This window comes from Micropterus dolomieu, linkage group LG07 (genome assembly GCF_021292245.1).
Source record: "Micropterus dolomieu isolate WLL.071019.BEF.003 ecotype Adirondacks linkage group LG07, ASM2129224v1, whole genome shotgun sequence".
NCBI classification, from domain to species: Eukaryota; Metazoa; Chordata; class Actinopteri; order Centrarchiformes; family Centrarchidae; genus Micropterus; species Micropterus dolomieu.
Genome location: NC_060156.1, coordinates 7,793,071 through 7,814,341, shown reverse-complemented (window position 1 = coordinate 7,814,341; position 21,271 = coordinate 7,793,071). Strand labels below are relative to the sequence as shown.

Genomic DNA, 21,271 nt, shown 5'->3' with positions numbered 1-21,271 from the left:
CTCATTCCCTGTCAACATTACCTCTTTTCAAACTGTACTTATCTGAGGATAATCAGTCTATCTAACAGAAAAAAGGTATCAGTAGAAAGATATCACACGCTTGGAAGTCTCATCATGCAACCTAGCAATAAGTAAATAATAAAATCAAAACACAGTTTCAGTAAAATAATTATAATTTATTATTTCTTCTATTGATCTATATCAGAGCATTAGCTCAAGGATGGGCACTTGACATTTCTAACATTTGTGTGAGGATCAACTCTTACATTGGTACACTACATTCATAACCGATGTTTTTTTCCCCCCTAATCCTTTTAAGGCTATTATACAGCATGGTCTCTCATACAGACTCTTTTGTTGAGATATGACAACAGTCAAAAATGTAAAACAATGATCATTAGTAAATGTACTAAAGATTATCTGTGCAAATACCTCAATTTGAGATGTTTAAGACATGGAGCTAACATTTTATAATCCACTAGTTCAATGCACAATTGAAAAAATCTTTTTCAGAAAATTGATTAAAAGAACAATGTTAGACATCAACTATTATCGTGATCATCACTTATCACAAGTTATAATTTGTTCAAAGCAAAACCAATTGGCGTAATGAAACTGTATAGACTACATTTTAATTTCATAAAATGTTTGACATTTTGTGGGAGTCTCAATGTACATCTTAGGACTTAATGCATCTTAAGGTGGTACCTTACTTAAAGGCAGAATGAGTACGATTTTCATCACTTATGACCCATTAGAAGTGTGTGGTGGTGTATGTCTGAGATATCTTCAGAGTCCATGCCCTCTGCCTTATATTTTCTTATGTTATTGTGTTCAGGACATTTATGAGTGTCAGCCTTTGGGTAGTGGGTGTGTAGCCCTCAGCCACCAACAGCGCGCACAGTGTGACAGCGGGATAAAGAGGTAGCCCAGGTGACAGATCTTAAGCACCAAGAGCAAGCTACAAACAGACAACACTAAAATAAACAAATATAGAAAGGAGTAATGCTAAGCGGACAAAGTTTGTTCCAAAACTAGAGTGAATCTGGCGTTGGCTTTAACCCGCTGGCGAGCACTGAAGGAGAGGATGGTGGATGAAGACTGATGACGAGTTGACCCGTTTTCTGTTGGACAGGTGGGTGCCTGAGGTTAACTTAGCTAGCTTGCTTAAGTATTGTCTTTTCCATGTATAGGCTGAACTTTGAATGTTGTGTTTAGAAATCGCAATCAACAAATCCTACTCATTCTGCTTTTAAAGTGCATGATAAAACACCAAAGTGCATTATAAGCACACTGCATGCATTCATACCTATTTTTTAATATTCATTTCAGAAAACACACTATGTAATAAAATGCCTTGTGAATCTGAAACGCATTATGTTTTGATATATTTAGACAGTATAATGATGTGCTTATCATGTGTTGTGAGCAACACACTAAGTACATAGGACTAGTCCTTACCTACGATCAAAGCCAAAACAAGTAGAGGCATGGTCAAGCATGCATCACTGGTTTTGTGGAATTTTCTATTCAGTTAAATTGAGAGGAGTTGCTTTACAGCAAGAAATTATTTTCACAATGTTAATGGGGATTCAAGTACAGTTACACTATATTAAAAACTAAACATAGTTGGCTACTGTTCTTTTTTTGTTTTGAAGGGCAGATGCTGTACAATGGAATATTAGGGCCTTTGTACATAAAACATTTAAAAATTACAGAGCTGGGGTAGGGGGTAATATTCGGAGACAAACTTAATTTCCGAGATTAAAGTGGTAAATCTATTAGAAATAATTGGGGAAAATTAGGCAAATATGAGAGACTGCAACAAAGCCACATGAAATGTGTCACATCATCTCATCATAATACTGTTTGGTGTAAGTAGACGTATCTGACTGCTGTTTTATTAACATCTGCATACCCTGCTTTTAAAAGAGTACAGAGCCTTTAATAATATAAGCACATTTGAATTTATTATTTTTTTTCTAGCAAATGTATGACTTTATAATCTCAGAATATTTTTTTCTCTTGTAAATTTACCTCTTTAATCTCAGAGAAAATCAATGTTTTTTCTTCAGATTTATGACTTTAATCTTGGAGAGTTTTTTTGGGGAATATTAACACCCTCTCATATTTTTTTTATTTTATTTTTTTTAAACCTACAGTGGCCCTAATAGACCGTTGTAGATGATGTCTACAAAGGCCATAGCACAGACACATATGGCAGTGGTTCCAGTGTTTGTGAGCAGAATGTACATGTACAGCAAATCCTGCTGACTCCTCTCATGAAAACATAGTTCTCTTTCCCAGAGATTCTGTAAGGCAGAGACACGTGACAGTCTTTGATGTGAAAATCCTACAATAGTCTGGCGCACCGCCCAGATCTGAAGCAGATTTGTACCAGCACGATGTAAATGTTCGTGAAAACGTTACGTTGTCTTCAGTGTGAGGACTTCTGTACAACCTTAGCCTCCACTACAATGGCAGGATTCTCGATGTCAGCTTTGCTCTGAACCATCCTCAGCTCCAGTTGTGCGGAACTGGGCCTTTTCCCAGGTCCGGCCATCTCTGAAATAGAGATGAGAAGAAGAGCAGTTTTTTGGACTGGTCCACGTAGCAGTCAATTCTTGTCTCAGTGAACGCTAAGGCTGTTAATCCTATTGTGCCTTTTTACATGTAATCATAAGAGAACCAGTTGTGACATTACTTGTGTGCCTCAGTCTACATGCAATTCACTTTTACTCAATACCTAACACTAGCAAAACCAAATCTGTAGAGTAATTTAATAAACTAAGTTGTGTATCTCAATAATTGTTTTAATAAGATAATGCCTGTGGCCCCTACATGATGCACACTACTGGCTGACATATTGCTATTGTATGGTGTCTAACTATAGTATCAACAGCAACAGGGAGCAAACAGTATTCCTTTATTTCAAGCAAACAACTTCAAGATTAAGCAGAGAGACCACATGACAAGCAGAAGTCAATAAACACAAAAACCTACCATTGGCGTAAGTAATGGTCCTCTTAATGACATGGTGCATGACTGAAACAGTCTTTTCACAGGCAGTCTGTGGAAGACAGGAGGAAATTGGAATTTATTTATTAAGCGGTGTGGCAACATAATTAGACCAGATTCCATCAGCTTTTTGAGTGAAAAGTCAAAAGTGTATTGCTGGCCTTCAGGTCGTTGGGGTGATGGTGAGTCCAGGCTAGCAACAAGGCAGCAAACAGGTCTCCTGTCCCCACAAATGCAGCATCTACTTTAGGGATGTCCATGCAGATCTTCTGACTGGTGTTGGTCCCATCTGGTTTCACTACAGTGAGGACACACAGGGTGGTGATAAACAACTACTGCACTAGACAAGAGCATCAAATCCCCAATGATCACTAATGTGTGGCCTTGCATGTAATGATGTAAACATTCCTCCACCAGAAATAAAAAAATAAAGAGTTACATCTCAAAATGTCTTCTAAACAGCAGTAAATAAACGTTCTGTCCGGAGAAAGTTGGTCTGGCACTTTACCAATTTTTTGGCTCCCGAGGGCCACCAGGAACTGGTCCCCATGTTTCGAAGGCAGGTCTGTACTAGTGAGGACCACAGTCTCTGGACCCATTTTATGAAGCAAGTCCATCACCTGGAGAGTAGGAGGGGTCCCATTTGTTCAAGCTTTGTACTTTCTGGTGTCAGGTACTAAATTAGAAACAGCACAATGACAAATACGTGCAATACTCACCTCTAAAGCGTCTTCCTCCTTGTTGATTTTTCTTCCAGTTAATAACCTGCATGAAGAAGGGCACTAGTCACAGATGTACCAATGAGAGGAAGACACATACTCTTTCCCTCACCCACATAATAAAACATTTACTCAACATTATCTCCCTATTAGCTACTAATGCTAAATTAGTCCCCCAATTCTTTTTTTTTTTTTTTTTTACAGGCTGGCTTTCATGGAAAACTTGTATTCTCCACAATTAATTTTGTTTCTGATCATTGGAAGTGCACTCACTCTGCTTCAAACTGGTTGGGAGTGAGGATGTCGGCCAAAGGCACTACTTTGTCCCTGTAGACTGGCAGCAGGTACTCTGGAACGTACTGAAACAGACAGAAAAAAAAAAAAAACCATTTTATTCCACTTGTTTAAAACTGGGTTTCCATGCAGTTTTTAACCTCCTTGCAACTGACACCTACTTTTTCAGAATGATGGATTTTCCAAAATAAAAACAAATTTATTATAATATGAATGAAAGACAGAAGATGATTTTGCTACAGTTAGTTGCATAGACTAAATATTGTATACATTTTAGTGTTAGTTCTAAATTTTAAGTACATTTTATGAATGGTGTGCAGGAAAAGAATGTATTAAAAAAGATGATCAAGGAGAATTGGATGCTTACCATAGCACCGTGGTCTCCCATAACAGGATCACAAACTGGAAAACAAAAAACAAGTTAAGCTTTGGACTCATCTAGGGCTGTAACTAATGATTATTTACATTATCGATTAACTGTTTGATCTATTACATGTCAGAGATGTCATCAATTTATTCATTTGATCAGACCAACAGTTGAAACCCCACAGATATGCAGTTTACAATCACTTAATACAAAGAAAAGCAGCCAATTGTCACAAAGGAGAAGCTACAATTAGGGAATCTTTGGTATTTTCCCTTGTAAAGATTGATCGAATAGTACTTTTGTCCATCGACTAACCCATATTCATCCACTACTCCAATTTGAAATGTGAATCTTACAGTGTACACTCACCATATACCAGGCTGGGATTGGCGTCCTTCAGCTCCTGAATAATATCAACCACTGTCTCCAGGAAGGACGTGTCCCTGCTGTACCCTTGGGAGATGAAAGTGTAATGACAATGAAGAGAAAATGTCCTACGGAGGCTGCTGTTGGAGAAGAATTCAGTGTCTTCTGATATAGGGCAAAACACAGCCGCCATAAAATGTAGCTGCTCAAGGTCCATGCCACCATGTTGGGGCTTCCTCACATCCACATTTCTTTACAAGTATACACTGCTCAGAGACTCACCTGTGAGGATGTAGTCATAGTGGTTCACCTTATTGAGCTTAATGCCCTCATATAGCACATTGAGCTCCTCTGCGGTCAGTACTTGCCCTTTCCAGTGGGCGTAGCCTAGGATTCAAGAGGGAGAGTGGAGATTCAGAATTACAAGACAAATCTCTGTGGAAAACAAAAAGTCAAGATGTTTTACAAGACTTTGAGGATCCATGGGGTATCGTGATACTTTTGCACTACTTAAACCCAGGAAAACATACATGTAATATTTTATTAGCACCGCTGTGAATCAAAGCGTTTTCATGCTCTGTCTTCCCATCCCCCCAGCTCCCTCTACTGAGGTCCCTCTCCTCTCTGCGGTGTCCCGGGCCAAACGGGGTTCCCGCACTGACTGAATGATTTGCCTGTTTCCTGGCTGGCAGCTTCCCCCTTTCTTTGTCTGGTCTCACCATTAACCTAGATTACACCCTCACAAGCTGTTCTTACTGCAAATAATTGGACACACAAACACACTTTGGTATATTCTTCAGAAACACAAGAGTTCACACAGAGCCCAAACCTGACCCCGAGCCAGCGGAGGCACCTCCTGCAGTGAGGACTTAACAGAAAGCTGGAGGCCAAGTAGAGGCATGTGCTGTGGTTAGAGGGAAAGCTCTACATGAATGCTTTCTCTGCAGTTTCTGAATATTAATGTTGTTTACACATACTCAAAGTAGGATTGCAGTCTACACTAGTAAAGTGTCCAAATGCTCAACACTGGCCAGTTTCCTCTTACAGAAGAGCAGATGTATATACTGATTTAAAGTGTTTTGAGAAAATGTCTCCTGCTCCTGTGGTGAAAGCACATTCTTCACATGCTTTGGCACATGAATCCCCGATTATAATCCTATCCCTCTCTGCAGGTGGTTCAGCCAACCAAGTTTCAACTTAAGAAATACAGTTTCATGTTGTTTTCCTTAATGATGCAAAAGGCAGGGCAACCTTTTTACTGTTCCACTGCACAAATGGCTATCATTATCCCACAGATATGCTTCATTATAAAGATGTTGATTAATACAGCCAGAGGAAATAATTTCTGGCTGGACATCCAAGTACCTTTTTATCATTTACACAGCAGCAACAACAGCTACAGAAAGGTATTTTACAAAGGTTTTTTTGACATTGACATTTCTAGTACAAAATTTAAAAAATAACTAAATTATATTAATTTTGTCATATAGACCTTTCTAGTAATGAGTATTATCTGTATGTACGTATATCTATGTAGTTCTTTAGTTAGTTGTTGTGTTACCCAGTAATTGGTCCCCATTGTTAGACTCAGTATGACGTATGCTATGCTTTTGTTTGGAAGGTTAATTGTAGATTTTATTCCTTACAAACTAAGTTTAAAGAAAGAAAATCACACTTATATTCATATTTTACACTTTTCTAATAGAGGTCTTTGCATCAAATGTCCTTTAAAAAGATTAAACAGACATCGTCAACAATGACTTGCTTTTCATTTTTAAATCCCGCCTGAAAACACATCTTTTTAAAGTGGCATATTCCACATGATCACTATTTATCAGGTCACAGCAATCTATGTTTACAGTTATGCACCCTGATTTTATGCACTGTAATTATAGTTGTTCATTTTATCAATTTATTGCTGTACTGTTTTATTATGTTTTGAGAGGTGACCTTGAGTGTTCAGAAAGGCGCCTATAAATAAAATTATTATTACTACTACAAGACAGTTTTCACACTAAGCAACACACTCCCACAGTTACACCCAATCTACATTTGGAGTTAACTGAGAAAGAAGATGAACTGAGGTTCTTAGAAAACAAACTTTGAGTAAAACACAGTACCTTAATCCCCTCCTCTAAACCAGACAGATGAACAAAAAGATTGTATTTAACGTAGTCATAAAGCATGCATACAAAGCTCATCCAAATATTTGTATGTGTTAAATAATTTGTATTTTGTTTAAACATGTTTGGATATGTTTAAGATTTGAATATTACTGATGTTTAAGATGGTTATTGACCATTGTTTGATTATTAGCCATTGGAAAAAAAAAATAAAAAAAAATATCAGCACACGAATGCCTGCGTAGATGTTCTGTAATATTCTTATGCATATATGTTTTGCTAATACCAAAATCTATTCAATGCTGCTTTAAAGGAAAACTATATTTTATAACTAAAGCCCTGGATATACTTGCTTTTATAACAATGCATGGACGTAGACAGGCGTCGGTGACGCAAACGCCATGGTTCACATACTTGCCTGCGTACGTTGCGTGTACCTGAAGGGGGCAGACCAGGACCAGATCATCCCTCGCCGACAACCTCCGAATTTGAACATCGTAAACAAACCAAACATAGCGACACTCGAGCAGGTTATGATTTTAATGAGACATCATCTCGATAATTGCGGACTAGCTCCAGGAGTTTTATTGTAAACATCCCGCCATAAATCTCCCTTTTCTTAAATCTGCTACTGACCTGCTTCTTGTTTTGCGTTTAATGGCGGTTGGTAGTTAAAAGCAAGTATTTCCAGGGTTTTATATACAATGTTAAGGCCAGGGTATGTGAACAATGCAGATTGCGTTGCCGATGCCCATCTATGCCTACGTCTTTTAAAAAAAGAAAGTATATCCAGGGCTTTACAATGTTGGATGTTCATGTTAAACATGGCCAGAGCTTCAAATAATGAGGCAAAAGTATTTAAAAGAAAGTTCTGTGAGCAAAAACCTCAGATTTCCTCCTGTTCCGAACGCTCTGTCTGAAATAGCTTTTTCTACTAATGGCTCCAATAGTCCATAGCTAGATAAAGCCGGTATTCCATACATGGTCATTAGCTCCGCACAGCTACTCTCAGCCTGTCTGTACCGCTCAGTGGCAACAACAGCCTGGGGCGAGTTTAATCTCAAAACGTTTTGCACCCGTTTGCAACGTTTTCGGATTAAACGACATGTTTCCTTGCAACATTGTGCAACCTTCTGCAACGAGCTTCGAGGTATGTTTTCTTCCGTTTGGTGGGCGTGTCACAGGTGTTACCCAAACACAAACTTATCAGTTGTGTTCACAAAAGTTTGTAAACACAAACTTATCCTGTAAAAAGGCAGGAAAATGCAGTGTGCTTGCATACACAACCGGGTGTTCGAGGCAACTCTGCTTCCGTTATAGAAGTCATTTTGCTACGTTTTGTCCTGGTAACATGCTTCAGGTCTTGGCCAAACAGTGGGCTTTGAGAGGGGGGTCTTAAAGAGACATTTACAGCTTGTTTCAGACAGAGGCTGAAATGAAGGCCTCCCTGAAGGGCCAGTATAAGATAGAAAATGATTTTTTTTAAAACTTTGAATCATGCAAAGCTGCTATAAATAAGTCACAGAACAACAATATAGGACTGGAAATGCAATACAATAGGTCTCCTTTAAGTCTTTATTTTCATACTGAATTCTTGTGGGGTAAATTTCACTATTGTTTTAATTGTGATTAAGTGTGGATGTGAAGGTGGAGATGGTGGGTCTTACTATAGGACCCAATCAATACAATCTACACTGAAAGGACAACAGTTCACACTGAGTTAAGAAGTGATTGAGAAGATTACTAAATGTGAGAGTGAGAACCCATAAGGCCTCTGGCCTGGTCTGAGGGTTTTTTCCTCCCACATATACTAACAAGGCAAAGTACAATAACTTTGATGATTAACTCTGTACTTTAACACCTTTTACCTCACATCTTAGCCACCCAATTATATAAAAAAAAATAAAAACACAGTGGAGTCAAAGGAAATCATTTCCAAAGATGAAGATTTTTTGAAACCAGCATTGTCTTTTGGGAAGGGACTTCATTGTTTTGTTGCACTGTCACTCTATGTACTACACAAACAACAACAAAAATCCATAGCCTAATATTTGTATAAAAAGATAAAAGGTTCAAGTTGTTAAAGCTGGGGTGGCAATTTATATTAGAAGCAATTTATGTTAGATTTGTTGAAATTCTTTTTACATCCCGAGAGCAATCATATTGTATCGTAGCATAAATCAAATGCTACAGACACAAAAAAGAATAAACAATCCAGGTCTGTGGCTGTCACAGGACTGTACAGTGGGGAGAACAAGTATTTGATACACTGCTGATTTTGTAGGTTTTCCTACTTCTAAAGCATGTAGAGGTCTGTAATTTTTATCATAGGTACACTTCAACTGTGAGAGACGGAATCTAAAACAAAAATCCAGAAAATCACATTGTATGATTATTAAATAATTAATTTGCATTTTATTGCATGACATAAGTATTTGATCACCTACCAACCAGTAAGAATTCCAGCTCTCACAGACCTGTTAGTTCTTCTTTAAGAAACCCTCCTGTTCTCCACTCATTACCTGTATTAACCACACCTGTTTGAACTTGTTACCTGTATAAAAGACACCTATCCACACACTCAAACAGACTCCAACCTCTCCACAATGGCCAAGACCAGAGAGCTGTGTAAGGACATCAGGGATAAAATTGTAGACCTGCACAAGGCTGGGATGGGCTACAGGACAATAGGCAAGCAGCTTGGTGAAAAGGCAACAACTGTTGGCGCAATTATCAGAAAATGGAAGAAGTTCAATATGGCTGTCAGTCTCCCTCGGTCTGGGGCGCCATGCAAGATCTCACCTCGTGGGGTATCAATGATCATGAGAAAGGTGAGGGATCAGCCCAGAACTACACGACAGGACCTGGTCAATGACCTGAAGAGAGCTGGGACCACAGTCTCAAAGAAAACCATTAGTAACATACTACGCCGTCGTGGATTAAAATCCTGCAGCGCATGCAAGGTCCCCCTGCTCATTCAGATGGGCCTGGATATGCCTGCGCATGTCCAGGCCCATCTGAAGTTTGCCAATGACCATCTGGATGATCCAGAGGAGGAAAGGAAGAAGGTCATGTGGTCTGATCAGACAAAAACAGAGCTTTATGGTCTAAACTCCACTCGCCGTGTTTGGAGGAGGAAGAAGGAGGAGTACAATCCCAAGAACACCATCCCAACCGTGAAGCATGGAGGTGGAAACATCATTCTTTGGGGATGCTTTTCTGCAAAAGGGGACAAGACGACTGCACCGTATTGAGGGGAGAATGGGGCCATGTATCGCGAGATCTTGGCCAACAACCTCCTTCCCTTAGTAAGAGCATTGAAATGGGTCGTGGCTGGGTCTTCCAGCATGACAACGACCCGAAACACACAGCCAGGGCAACTAAGCATCTCAAGGTCCTGGAGTGGCCTAGCCGGTCTCCAGACCTGAACCCAATAGAAAATCTTTGGAGGGAGCTGGAAGTCTGTATTGCCCAACGACAGCCCTGAAACCTGAAGGATCTGGAGAAGGTCTGTATGGAGGAGTGGACCAAAATCCCTGCTGCAGTGTGTGCAAACCTGGTCAAGAACTACAGAAAACGTACAAATCTCTGTAATTGCAAACAAAGGTTTCTGTACCAAATACTAAGTTCTGCTTTTCTGATTTATCAAATACTTATGTCATAAAATGCAAATTAATTATTTAAAAATCATACAATGTGATTTTCTGGATTTTTGTTTTAGATTCCGTCTCTCTCAGTTGAAGTGTACCTATGATAAAAATTGGACCTCTACATGCTTTGTAAGTGGGAAAACCTGCAAAATCAGCAGTGTATCAAATACTTGTTCTCCCCACTGTAAATAAGCACACCCAGTCATGGGGTGGTGATGGCGCAATGGATAAGACGCCTGCCTTTGGTGTCAAAGACCTGGGCTCAATCCCCCACTGAGACACTTCACTGTGCAAGCCCTAGTTGCTCTAGAGGGGTGTGACCTCTGGCATAAACTGTATAGCAATTGTAAGTCACTTTGGATAAAAAAAACAAGAGTAAATTTCACATGAAATGACTGGCTAACCTACCTGCACTCACACTAAATGCGTTTGGTGATTGGATATTTAAAAAAAAACATCTGTCTCTTGCTGGTTTCTCCAACATCACCTACCCCAGCTTTAAGAAAGTGGAAAATGAATCTACTTTGTGAAAGTGATTTGTTTTTAAAAATCACTTTCACATGGGGGCAATTTAAAAACACTTAGCCAACCTGTGTGATTGGAGAACTGCACAGAGTTGATAGAGTCCACTTCAAAGCCCAGCACCTGAGAGAGAAAAAAAAAAATACTGAAGCAGCTGTTTATACAGAGGACAAAGACTGTTTAGATAAGCTTGTGTTTCACTGTACTATGGAAACAGTGTGGTGAATTACTACCAAGAGCTGCTATTTTTTTTTTTTTTTTTTTAAAACAGACTCAGTTATATATATATACACACATTTTTATATTGATAGGTTTTAGTACATTTCATATAACATCACAGTACATTTTGACACTGTTAGCCTATATAATGCTTTAGTTTCTGAATGCGTTCTCCTGCAATTAAAACGGCCATTTCTGTGGTTTGCGACAAGGACCATAATGACTCTACTTGACTCTAAATGAATCTACTTTGTGAAAGTGATTTTTATTTTTAAAAATCACTTTCACATGGGGGCAATTTAAAAACACAATTCAAATGCAACACTGACATAACGCGAATGACACACACATGCTTTCAAAATAACTGATTTGTGGTAAGTCACTTGACTGATACGGAAATCAAAAGAAACCAATGGCTGCCTAGAGTGGAAAATGAAATCTAAAAATCTTCACGTGTGCTCTCATAGCTTTCAGCTATAATGTAAAATTCGTATTGCCTCTGCATGCAAAAGATGACATTTAAAGCAGCTCGCACTGCTTGCTACCTGTGGCTACAGTATGTTAGTGTGTAAGGAGCGGAAATAACTGGACACTTAACTCTCAAATTTCTAATTGAAAAGTGGCTTTTGCGCCGTCATCCTCCAGCACATTTTTCATTGAGCTTGAGGATAGTCTGGCGTTTTAACTTTACAGCCATTAGTGGGGAAATTCAAAACAATTGAAGAACGGCCTCAGATGTTTCGCCAGGTCAGAACACGTCCTTGATATAACGTTAAAATAAATGTCAGACTCTTCTCACACATGAGGAAGTCAGGCTCTGTACCAAAGGCATTTCCATATCTATTTCTTTCCCTGTTTTGTGCTGTTTTTCCTCCGTCTTGTTGCCTGAGCTGAGAGGTTTTATGGAGCCAGATCTCACCTGCAGCGGGAATGTTGCCGACTTGTTCCCCACGTATCCCCTAACAACATGACTCTGAATGGACAAAACACGACACTCCATTACCGCAATTACACTGAGCGCGTTTAAAAACACAGACAAGAGACGCGAGAAGTCCTAAAGCTGCATTAAAAATGCGTAGAGGCTCTGACACGCTGAAACTTAGCATGTGAGGACTAACTCCAACACTGAAGGGCAGATGCGGTGTAGGGTGCTGCTAGTTGACATGGACAGTTTTTATTCAGGCAGCTGTAAGGGCACCTAAAGTGATGCATTCAAAGGCTTATGAGGAATGTGGGAAAAACAAACTACATGCCGGAAAAAAAACTTCACTTCATGTTTCTGCACATCTTAAAACAACAGTCAGGCGCCCATATGAAGATTGCAATAGGATTTGCTTGCTGTAATCATACCCCCTGTTTATACTGTGCATTAAGACATCCAATCTTAACGCCCTTTCAATGTCAGTGATGGGGGATATAATACTGCGCGTATTTTACCTGAAGTTAATATGAGGCATCAGTGTTGCACAGTGCGAGTGGACATCTTCCAAAGTTACATGTAACACAAAGAGACACCTGGCTATTTTGAAAAATTATGAACCTGATCCTTTATTACAAGCTGGACCATTATGTTAGTGAGGCAAGTCATTGTTATGTGAAATTGAATCTTGCTTTCTGTTTTCAAGAGTTGAGAGTGATCTCGGGATGCAATGACAATGAGGACATCCTGGACATCCTTGAAAAAGAGATTTAAAATATCAATGGATTTCTTTCCTGGTAAAATAAAGGTTAAATAAAAAAAATAAAATGAATGAATGGATTATTGAATTAATATATATTTTTTAATTGTGCAATGCATACACTATGACCTTTACTTTTACACTATGTTCCTTTACACAACCTTGTTGAGTAATGGGCCTACATAGCATATAGAGCACAATACAAACGTTTCTAAACAATTCAAATTGGTTAAATGTTTAATAATTTATTTTAAAGGAAAAGTTTAGACATTTCTTATCTGCGTCAGGACCTGCATTGTAGTGCACACAGAAATAGGACATTATGGCAATAAAAGGAAGGCGGCCATGACTTTTAACTATGACAAATCTGATCTTGATGATGATTATGAGTGAATGGCATTGTGTCATACTTGATTTCTAACAAAATGTTGGTATTACAGCACCTGTAAAAAATAAAAACAATGATTCACAATAGAATTGAGTTGACAACAATACTACTACTACTACAAATAATAATAATAATAAAATCCACGCACAGATTTAATTGTATTCAGTTGTGTATTGGGCCAAATGTAAAAGACAACTTACTGTCATGTATTCTCTTAGCAATTTGAACTCTTTGTGATTCAAATTCAGATTAATTGAGATAAGTGTTTTGTTACCACTAGAGGGCACAAGACAGCAAAGATTTGATTTGTATCTGGGTAAATGAAATAAAAAAGCCAACACACAGTACAGGGTGTAAAGCACAAACACAATATTCCAAGAGAGGTTCCATTTTATATTAAAATTTTAGTTGCATATTACAGAGAAGGACATAAAAATGGACCTACTTAAAATGAGGCTTACTAGAGTCAAATAAGCCTTGGTACTAGGTTCATGTATATGTTTGTCTGTCTATAAATGTAGCCTATGTTCATACACATGGGCACAGTATGTGCATAGCAGTGAGAAGTTAGCATACATCACCAGCCTGCAGCACCCTGCATTATCACACCAGCACAGCAACCAAATTGAATCATCCTAGGCTTTAAACTGAAAATCACAAACACTCAATTCACCTATCCAACTGAAGTGGGAAGACTTTATATAAACGTGCCAACCCTGATGCTGCTCAGGTCTCAGTGAGATAGGTGAGATCAGGGGCAGTGAGTTTCAGAAGAGGACTCAAAAAGACCACAAAGCACACTGCCCCTGACACCTGGGTGAGCAGCACAGAGGCCGGATAGAGAACAGCCAGAGCCAGGTGGTTGAGCTGAAGGCTGAGCTCAAGGCTGACTGATTACTTTTCTTGTGTGCGTTAACAATGATGTTCTTGAGAAATGAGACAGACTCGTGCCAACGCACTAATAGTACTTATTCTCAACTCTGAATAAATCCTAAAGTAATGTGATATGGATAGGGTGATGTAAAGTAAATTCACTGAAAAGGGTTGCAGTATTTGTGATCACATTCAAACTGTTTTACAAGCCCGTGTTATTTTTTAATCATTCACAAGGAGCACACACAAAAAAAAAACAACCCACGGTACAGCATTTTATCTCTGTAAACTAAACCTGACTGCCAGCAAAAGCACAAAAAAATGTGTTAAAATAAAAATTCTGAAATCATACAGATTGTAGAAAAAGAACTTTATTAATAATGTGGGACATTTTATGCCAAAGATGCTCAGTGTAGCCAACATGATACAGTCTATATGGTAAATAAATATTTTCTAGCATTACTATATTTCCTATATTTACATATAAAATTGTATATAGCCTATATACTAAGAGAGGTGCAAATAAAAACTACTGCACAGAAAGATGCATCTATGTTACAATATTAGTAGGAAATTATAACGCTTTTTAAATCCGCCCTGCGCAGCCTGAACTCATCCGCTCAGCCTGGGACTGGTCCCGCCTCTGATGCTAAAGTCTGGCCGGGGAGGAGCCAGGTAACCGCGACACTGACACGTAAGAATCCTGGGTAAATTTTAAGGAGGAAGCTACATCATTTTGTGAGTTGATTGTCGATACGGCTTCCCCGCGTCAGACTTGATGTATAGTTGACCTGTCCCGGACCAGAGGCCAGTTCGTACGCCTTTGAAGCGACGCGGGACTGTCCCACAGAGGAGCCGACGCACAAGATGAGATTTCCTGCGTTTATTTCTGTCCTGCGGTCGCTCGGCCCGGTGGTAATCGGTATTTCTTTAGGGTTCACGCTGAGTTTATTGAGTGTAAACTGGACGGAAGAAGCGTGCTACCTGGACGGCAAGGAGGGCGATGATGTGACTGTGGGGCAGGATGGACAGCTCAAAGGAGCCCGAAAGCCCAACTCCATTGCGACTATCAACGATATGGAGTCCGAAGAAGACTTTGAACCAAGAATAGTCCCATATAAACAAGTCCAACAGAGTGCCCCAAAGAAAGTTTTCAGGTACGCGTTGTGTGGCCATTTACTGTAACTGGTGAACACATTCTGTAAGTGGGCTGTTTATATAAGGCTTATACTTGTATTGAACACATCATTTTAAGCTACAGTCCAGCAGGCCGCAGTGCAGCTCATTCTCAGTAAATGACTGATAAATCAATCATTGTGTCCATGTAACGCTAGGTGTGCAGGTGTCACTGGTTGTCATGTGGGTATAAGATTTTACACAGACCACGTGATGAATTAGAATTAACAAAACTAATTCTGAAGTAATTTTTTCCCCTCTCCCTGATGTTATTGGCTTTGATCAAATTGTCCACAGCCCCTCTTCCTCTGCTGGTTTCTGCCTGCTAACATTCCCCTGCAAAAGTTCTCCTGAGGTTAGAGCTTCACCGTCCAGGTTTCATTGGCAACCTGTGCCATGCAGTGGTTTGTACAATAAGAGGGCTGTAAATAATGATATTTTTCATTATTAATTTAAATTGATTGTTTTCTCGATTTTTAAATTAATTCTTGTTTAGGGTATGGAATATCAAAAAGTGGTGAAAAATGTTCACCCAGAGCCCAGTGATGTGTTCATTTGTCAGACCAACAGCTCAAAGCCCAAATATATTTAAATTTATATCCTGTATGACAAAGAAAAGTAGCAAATCCTTATTGAGATGCTGGGGCTAGGACATGTTTGGCATTTTTGCTTGAAAGAAATAGTTGCTGATTAAGTTTCATTCCATTTGCTAATTTATCAAGCCACACAGTGTTACAGGTTTTAAGAAGAGGCGTAATTCATGCCAATAATGGTAAAAGAGTAAAAGTTAGGTTGGGTTGTGGTGGTGGCGGTGATGAATCACAATTCATGTTCTTGCACGTTTACTTTTCCAAAGAGCTCATGTTGTTTTCTTTGTTAGTCAATAGCTTATTCAGAAGCTGTCTCATGTCTTTTTCAGGGCTAAATACATAAGCACAGAGTTGGGGATGCGAGAGCGTCTGTTTGTCGGGGTCCTGACATCAAAAAACACCATAAACACCCTGGGCGTAGCTGTCAATCGCACCATTAGCCATCACCTGGACGCCGTGGTCTTCTTCACCGGCACGCGCAACCGCAAAGTCCCTCATGGCATGTTTGTCGTCTCGCATGGGGACGAGAGGCTAATATGGAACATGTTTCAGAATATCAGACACATTTTAGATCATTACATTAATGAGTACGACTGGTTTTACTTCGTCCAAGATGACGCCTACACAGAAGCCGACAGGATCAAAGCCCTGGTGGAGCACCTGAGTATGGATCGAGAGCTTTACATGGGCAGCCCTGAGGAGTTCATAGGTGGAGAGATGGAAGGGAAGTACTGCAACGGAGGGTTCGGGTACATCCTGTCACGTACCTTGCTCCTCCGACTCCAGCCCTTCCTGGAAAACTGCAGGAATGACATCCTGAGCGCAAGGCCCGATGAGTGGCTCGGAAGATGCATCATTGATTACACCAACACAAACTGTGTCAATGAATATGAGGTAGGTTAAGTGTATTGGTGAGGGGACACATGATCACAATAGTTACTTAAGACCATACAGCTCTCATTTTTAATAATGCATACATTTTCAAAATCTATAAAAGTTTCTCGGCTTCTGAATGTTTTTATGTTTAAAGGGAACGGAAAGAGGTAGATCATAGATGATATGAATGAGGAGCCACAGAGGGGGGGAAAAAAACGCTGTCAGACTGTCGTTTAGAAAAGTAGTGAGACAGGTTACAGCAGTGGGCCTCTTTGACAAAACAACGAAACTGTCATGGCAGAAATCACTCCATGCCTCTGGGACAGCACTGAAAACTGACATACCGCTATATAAAACTAATTACCATGCTCGCAAAGAGGTGGTATTTATATTACAGAGTAGATCGCTAATAGCCTTTAGCCTTTCATTTTTTGTTCTCCACCGCTCCTGCAGCAGTGTGGAATAGGTAAACAGGCAAGCAGAGTAGAGCTGACTTCAACCTTGCTTAGGTTCAATGGTGTTAAAATCCCCTGTGGGTCAACATGCTGTGCTCCTGTAATGTCATTAGCATTTAAGGTCAAACAAGCTCTGTGGAGCCCTGATCTGTCCCAATGACCTTTCAGGTGATTGTTTGGTTGCATTCGGCTCAGTTTGCTTACACCATACTAAAGATTGTGGTCTTTGTGAACATATTAAATTACTTTGTTGGAATGTTCTCAATTTAAATGTGCCCTTACAATGTATACAACATATGTGCAGGCTAATATTTTGTAATGGACTTATTTGCTTCCATTTTGTCCTCCTTAGCCATGACCCAGTGGAGGAAACCATCTTGTTACACAGTTGAGAGTGACTTGCATGACTAACTAAAGCGCCTTGAGTCAGAAGAGCTCCAGCAGAGCCCCTAGATAAGGCAGAGAAGCAGGGGGGAGTTAAAAGAAAGCAACTTGAAAACAGAGCCAGACATGAATTCTTCTGTTAAGAGAGAACATTGATGACCATTAGAGACAGACAATACTTCACTAAGTGTACCGCTGCAAGCTGTAAGCTGTTGGCAAACATTTGCGACAGAGTTAAGCAGTGTCGCCATTGTTTGTTCTGTTAATAGCGGGAATCGGATTCACTTTTTTTAAATCACTCAAGCTCCTTAGGTGACTACTGTTTACATCTTAAACGTCTTTAAGTGGGATTCAGGTGCCAGTCTCAGGCATTAGTATCTGGTTTCACCTTTAAATTCTACAGTTTTTAGCCCGATGCTGCAGTGGTCATAATTTATTGATATAAATGTGGTGAAATTAATTAAGAAAAAGAATCTCTTAAACCCCACATTCCCAGAACAAATTTTGTTCCTGAAATGACCAAAACATGGACACTAAAAAGCTGTTGTACAACAATAGCATCCTATTGTTACAAAATGAGTCTCCGTCTTCCCTTTACTATACAATTATGGTCAAAACCAGCCTGTTTGCAGTGGAGATGAGCCAAAGATGCTGCCTGGATAGTGTGTAATGTTTGTTTGGAAGTAGGACAGCATTGCAAGTCAGCTTAACATTAGTCATGTTTCTGTCACGGCAGACGTGATATGTCTCATGAAAAGACCTCTCTGTTTCTTCTCAGGGGCTTCAGTACCACTATTATGAGTTGGGAAAAAACTCTGATCCTGGTAAAGAGCAGAGTGAACAGTTCAAGAAAGCTCTGACTGTCCATCCAGTGTCTGACCCTGAGCAGATGTACAGGCTGCACAGATACTTCACTGAGATTGAGCTCCAGAAGACTTACGATGAGATTGCGACACTGCAGGTAAGCTGATTTTCAAGTGTTACTGTAAATTAGGGTTGGGAGATCGTCTCTATTTTGATATCGTCTGATCATGGCTACTTGAAATCACCAATTGACGATCTAATGACCAGGGAGCGGTGTTAAGTTGCAGCAAGTCAGTGAAATGCCAGCATGGAAGAAACAGGCTGATTATCTTTAAGAGAAACCATCAGAAGCATCTGTAAATGCACAGTACAGTGTTTCCCACAGAATTGCCACGTTACTGTGGCGCCACGCACCCGCGGCAGGGAGAAGAAGATTGCAATCGATAGCCGCTATGTACAGCCGTGTCAATCTCACACCCAGCTGTAATCTAATGTTAACATATCCGTCTCCAATACTGACAGCGTTGTGTTAAGAAAATAGATAGACTAACTTCTCAGAGTTAGAGTTAGAGTGAATCTGTGCACTGCCAGAGACATTTGGCGCTGCGCGCAGCTCCACAATGACTTATGATTTTACTCATATTAAACAGTATGGGGCGTTCAAATCAATAATTGGGAAACACTGCAGTGTGGTGCAGATTCTAGAGACTGTTTTCATGTCTTCTTAGTTCTGATAGTGAGTTAGGTAAAATTGCCTTAATATCGGCGCATGAAAAAACCATCGCTGATCATCCCTTCAATCGTTGATAAGCGAGCCAATTGGAAATACCCTACTGTAAATCACCCAAGGCTCAGTCGAAACTAAAAACCTGTCTTCTCTTTGCTTAGCTCTATTGTAGGTTAAAATTTTTAGTGTTATTAGTTGTTTGAATTGTCTAGATGTCTGTCAGAACACTTCTTATGTTTCCGCAGGCAGAAATAAAGAATGTGAGTGTGGTTGCTTTTGAGGGCAACCGGACCGCCCAGTGGCCTGTGGGGATCAATCCACCTTTTGAGCCGAAATCCCGGTTCGAAGTTCTGAAATGGGAATACTTTACAGAGGAGGAGATTTATTCCTGTATCGATGGCTCTCCAAAGTGTGAACTGCGCGGCGTTGACCGCATGGATGTGGCTGATGTCATTGACATAGCCATAGGAGAGCTAAACAAGAAGTACAAGCCTGTCCTCCACCTGAAGAAGCAGCAGCTGATTAATGGCTACAGGCGCTTCGACCCGGTCAGGGGCATGGAGTACACCTTGGACCTTCAGCTGGAGGCGGTCAACCAAAAAGGTCACAGCCAATCCATCGGCAAGCGGGTTCATCTGGTGCGACCTTTGAGTCGAATTGAGATCATTCCCATGCCCTATGTCACTGAAGCCACAAGGGTTCACATCATTATACCTCTTAGTCTGCAGGACCGGAGCTATGTCAACCATTTCCTGGAAGTCTTTAGTGCAAATGCTTTTGAGACCAGTGAAAATGCCATCCTAACATTCTTGTTTATTTATGACCCAGTAGAGGCACAGCAAGTTAGCCAGAATGATATATTTGCCAGCGTGAAAACTCAGATAAATGCTTATGAACGCAAATACCCTACAGTAAAAATCCCATGGATAAGTGTCAAGACGGAAACACCATCCCAGATCAAATTCATGGACATCATCTCGAAGAAGCACCCGGTTGACACGCTGTTCTTCTTGGCTAAGGTCAACACAAACGTCAATTCAGAATTTCTGAACCGCTGTCGCATGAATTCCATTAACAACTGGCAGGTATTCTTCCCCATCCATTTCCAGGATTATAACCCTGATGTGGCCTACCACAACCAGCAGCGTCCGGCCACAGTCGATATGGTTAAGGAAGCAGGCCATTTTGACATTAGGTCATTTGAAGAAGCATGTTTTTACAACTCTGACTACATGGCAACACGTGCGCGAATGGTGGCAGACGTCCAGGAGAATGAGGAGATTCTCGAGACCCTGGACATCTACGACATGTTCGTCAAGTATTCGGGTCTGCATGTATTCAGGGCAGTGGAGCCAGCATTGCACCAGCAGTACAGCTACCAAGACTGCAACCCGCGGCTTAGTGAAGACATCTATCACAGATGTGTTCAGAGCAACTTGGAAGGTCTCGGTTCCCGCTCCCAGCTCGCCATGCTGCTGTTTGAGCAAGAACAAGGAAACAGCACTTGAAACCACCACACAACCCATGTCAAGGGCTTCAAGGGTTACATCTGTGACCCTGCCTGACATTCTCCATCTTTCAATGTGCATCAATGGTTATTTGGTTTGTTAGAGTTCTTGGCTAGTTTGGAAAAAATGAATGCAGTACATTCCCAATTAAACCTTTTTCTTAAATGTTTACAACACTTGTCCATACAGATGAGTTGCTAGAACCAAATGTTTTTGCTGCTCTGACGATTCTGAAAGCTGTGTTGAGCTATTTTTGACCACTAGGTGCAGAAACTCAGACTAGCAGAGCCCTGATATAGTGCTGGCTTATCCAGTTGATATGGTGTCCACATTCCAGCGGACACTGGGCTACATAGATAACCCAATGGAGTTGTCTTTCTCTCCACGTGTCCAGTGTAATTCAATTTTCATTGGGATTAGGTCCATAAATTCCTGAAAGAAAGATCTTCCTTTTGACCGTTTTGTGCTGGGGAAGTAGCATACAATAGACTAATTTGAGATGATGTGATGAGTACAGCTGCTGATAGTTTTAC

The 21,271-nt window shown here is 40.2% G+C and overlaps 2 protein-coding genes across 2 annotated transcripts; one reads left to right on the top strand and one right to left on the bottom strand.

Moving 5' to 3' along the window:
* Window positions 1-155: 155 nt before the first annotated feature.
* LOC123973399 (pyridoxal kinase-like) lies at window positions 156-12,449 on the bottom strand. The gene is made up of 11 exons (XM_046053382.1): window positions 12,198-12,449; window positions 11,128-11,182; window positions 5,047-5,151; window positions 4,768-4,851; window positions 4,399-4,433; window positions 4,011-4,096; window positions 3,738-3,783; window positions 3,527-3,638; window positions 3,180-3,316; window positions 3,004-3,070; window positions 156-2,565 (listed from the first exon to the last, which is right to left on the bottom strand). Exons 1-11 carry the CDS (start codon window positions 12,276-12,278, stop codon window positions 2,438-2,440), a joined length of 936 nt encoding a protein of 311 aa, XP_045909338.1. The 5' UTR covers window positions 12,279-12,449; the 3' UTR covers window positions 156-2,437.
* Window positions 12,450-14,891: 2,442 nt separating this feature from the next.
* chpfa (chondroitin polymerizing factor a) lies at window positions 14,892-20,907 on the top strand. Its single transcript, XM_046054950.1, has 4 exons — window positions 14,892-15,375; window positions 16,314-16,878; window positions 18,478-18,660; window positions 19,476-20,907. The coding sequence occupies exons 1-4, from the start codon at window positions 15,086-15,088 to the stop codon at window positions 20,736-20,738; spliced, it is 2,301 nt and encodes a 766-aa protein (XP_045910906.1). The 5' UTR covers window positions 14,892-15,085; the 3' UTR covers window positions 20,739-20,907.
* The last annotated feature ends 364 nt before the right edge of the window (window positions 20,908-21,271 follow it).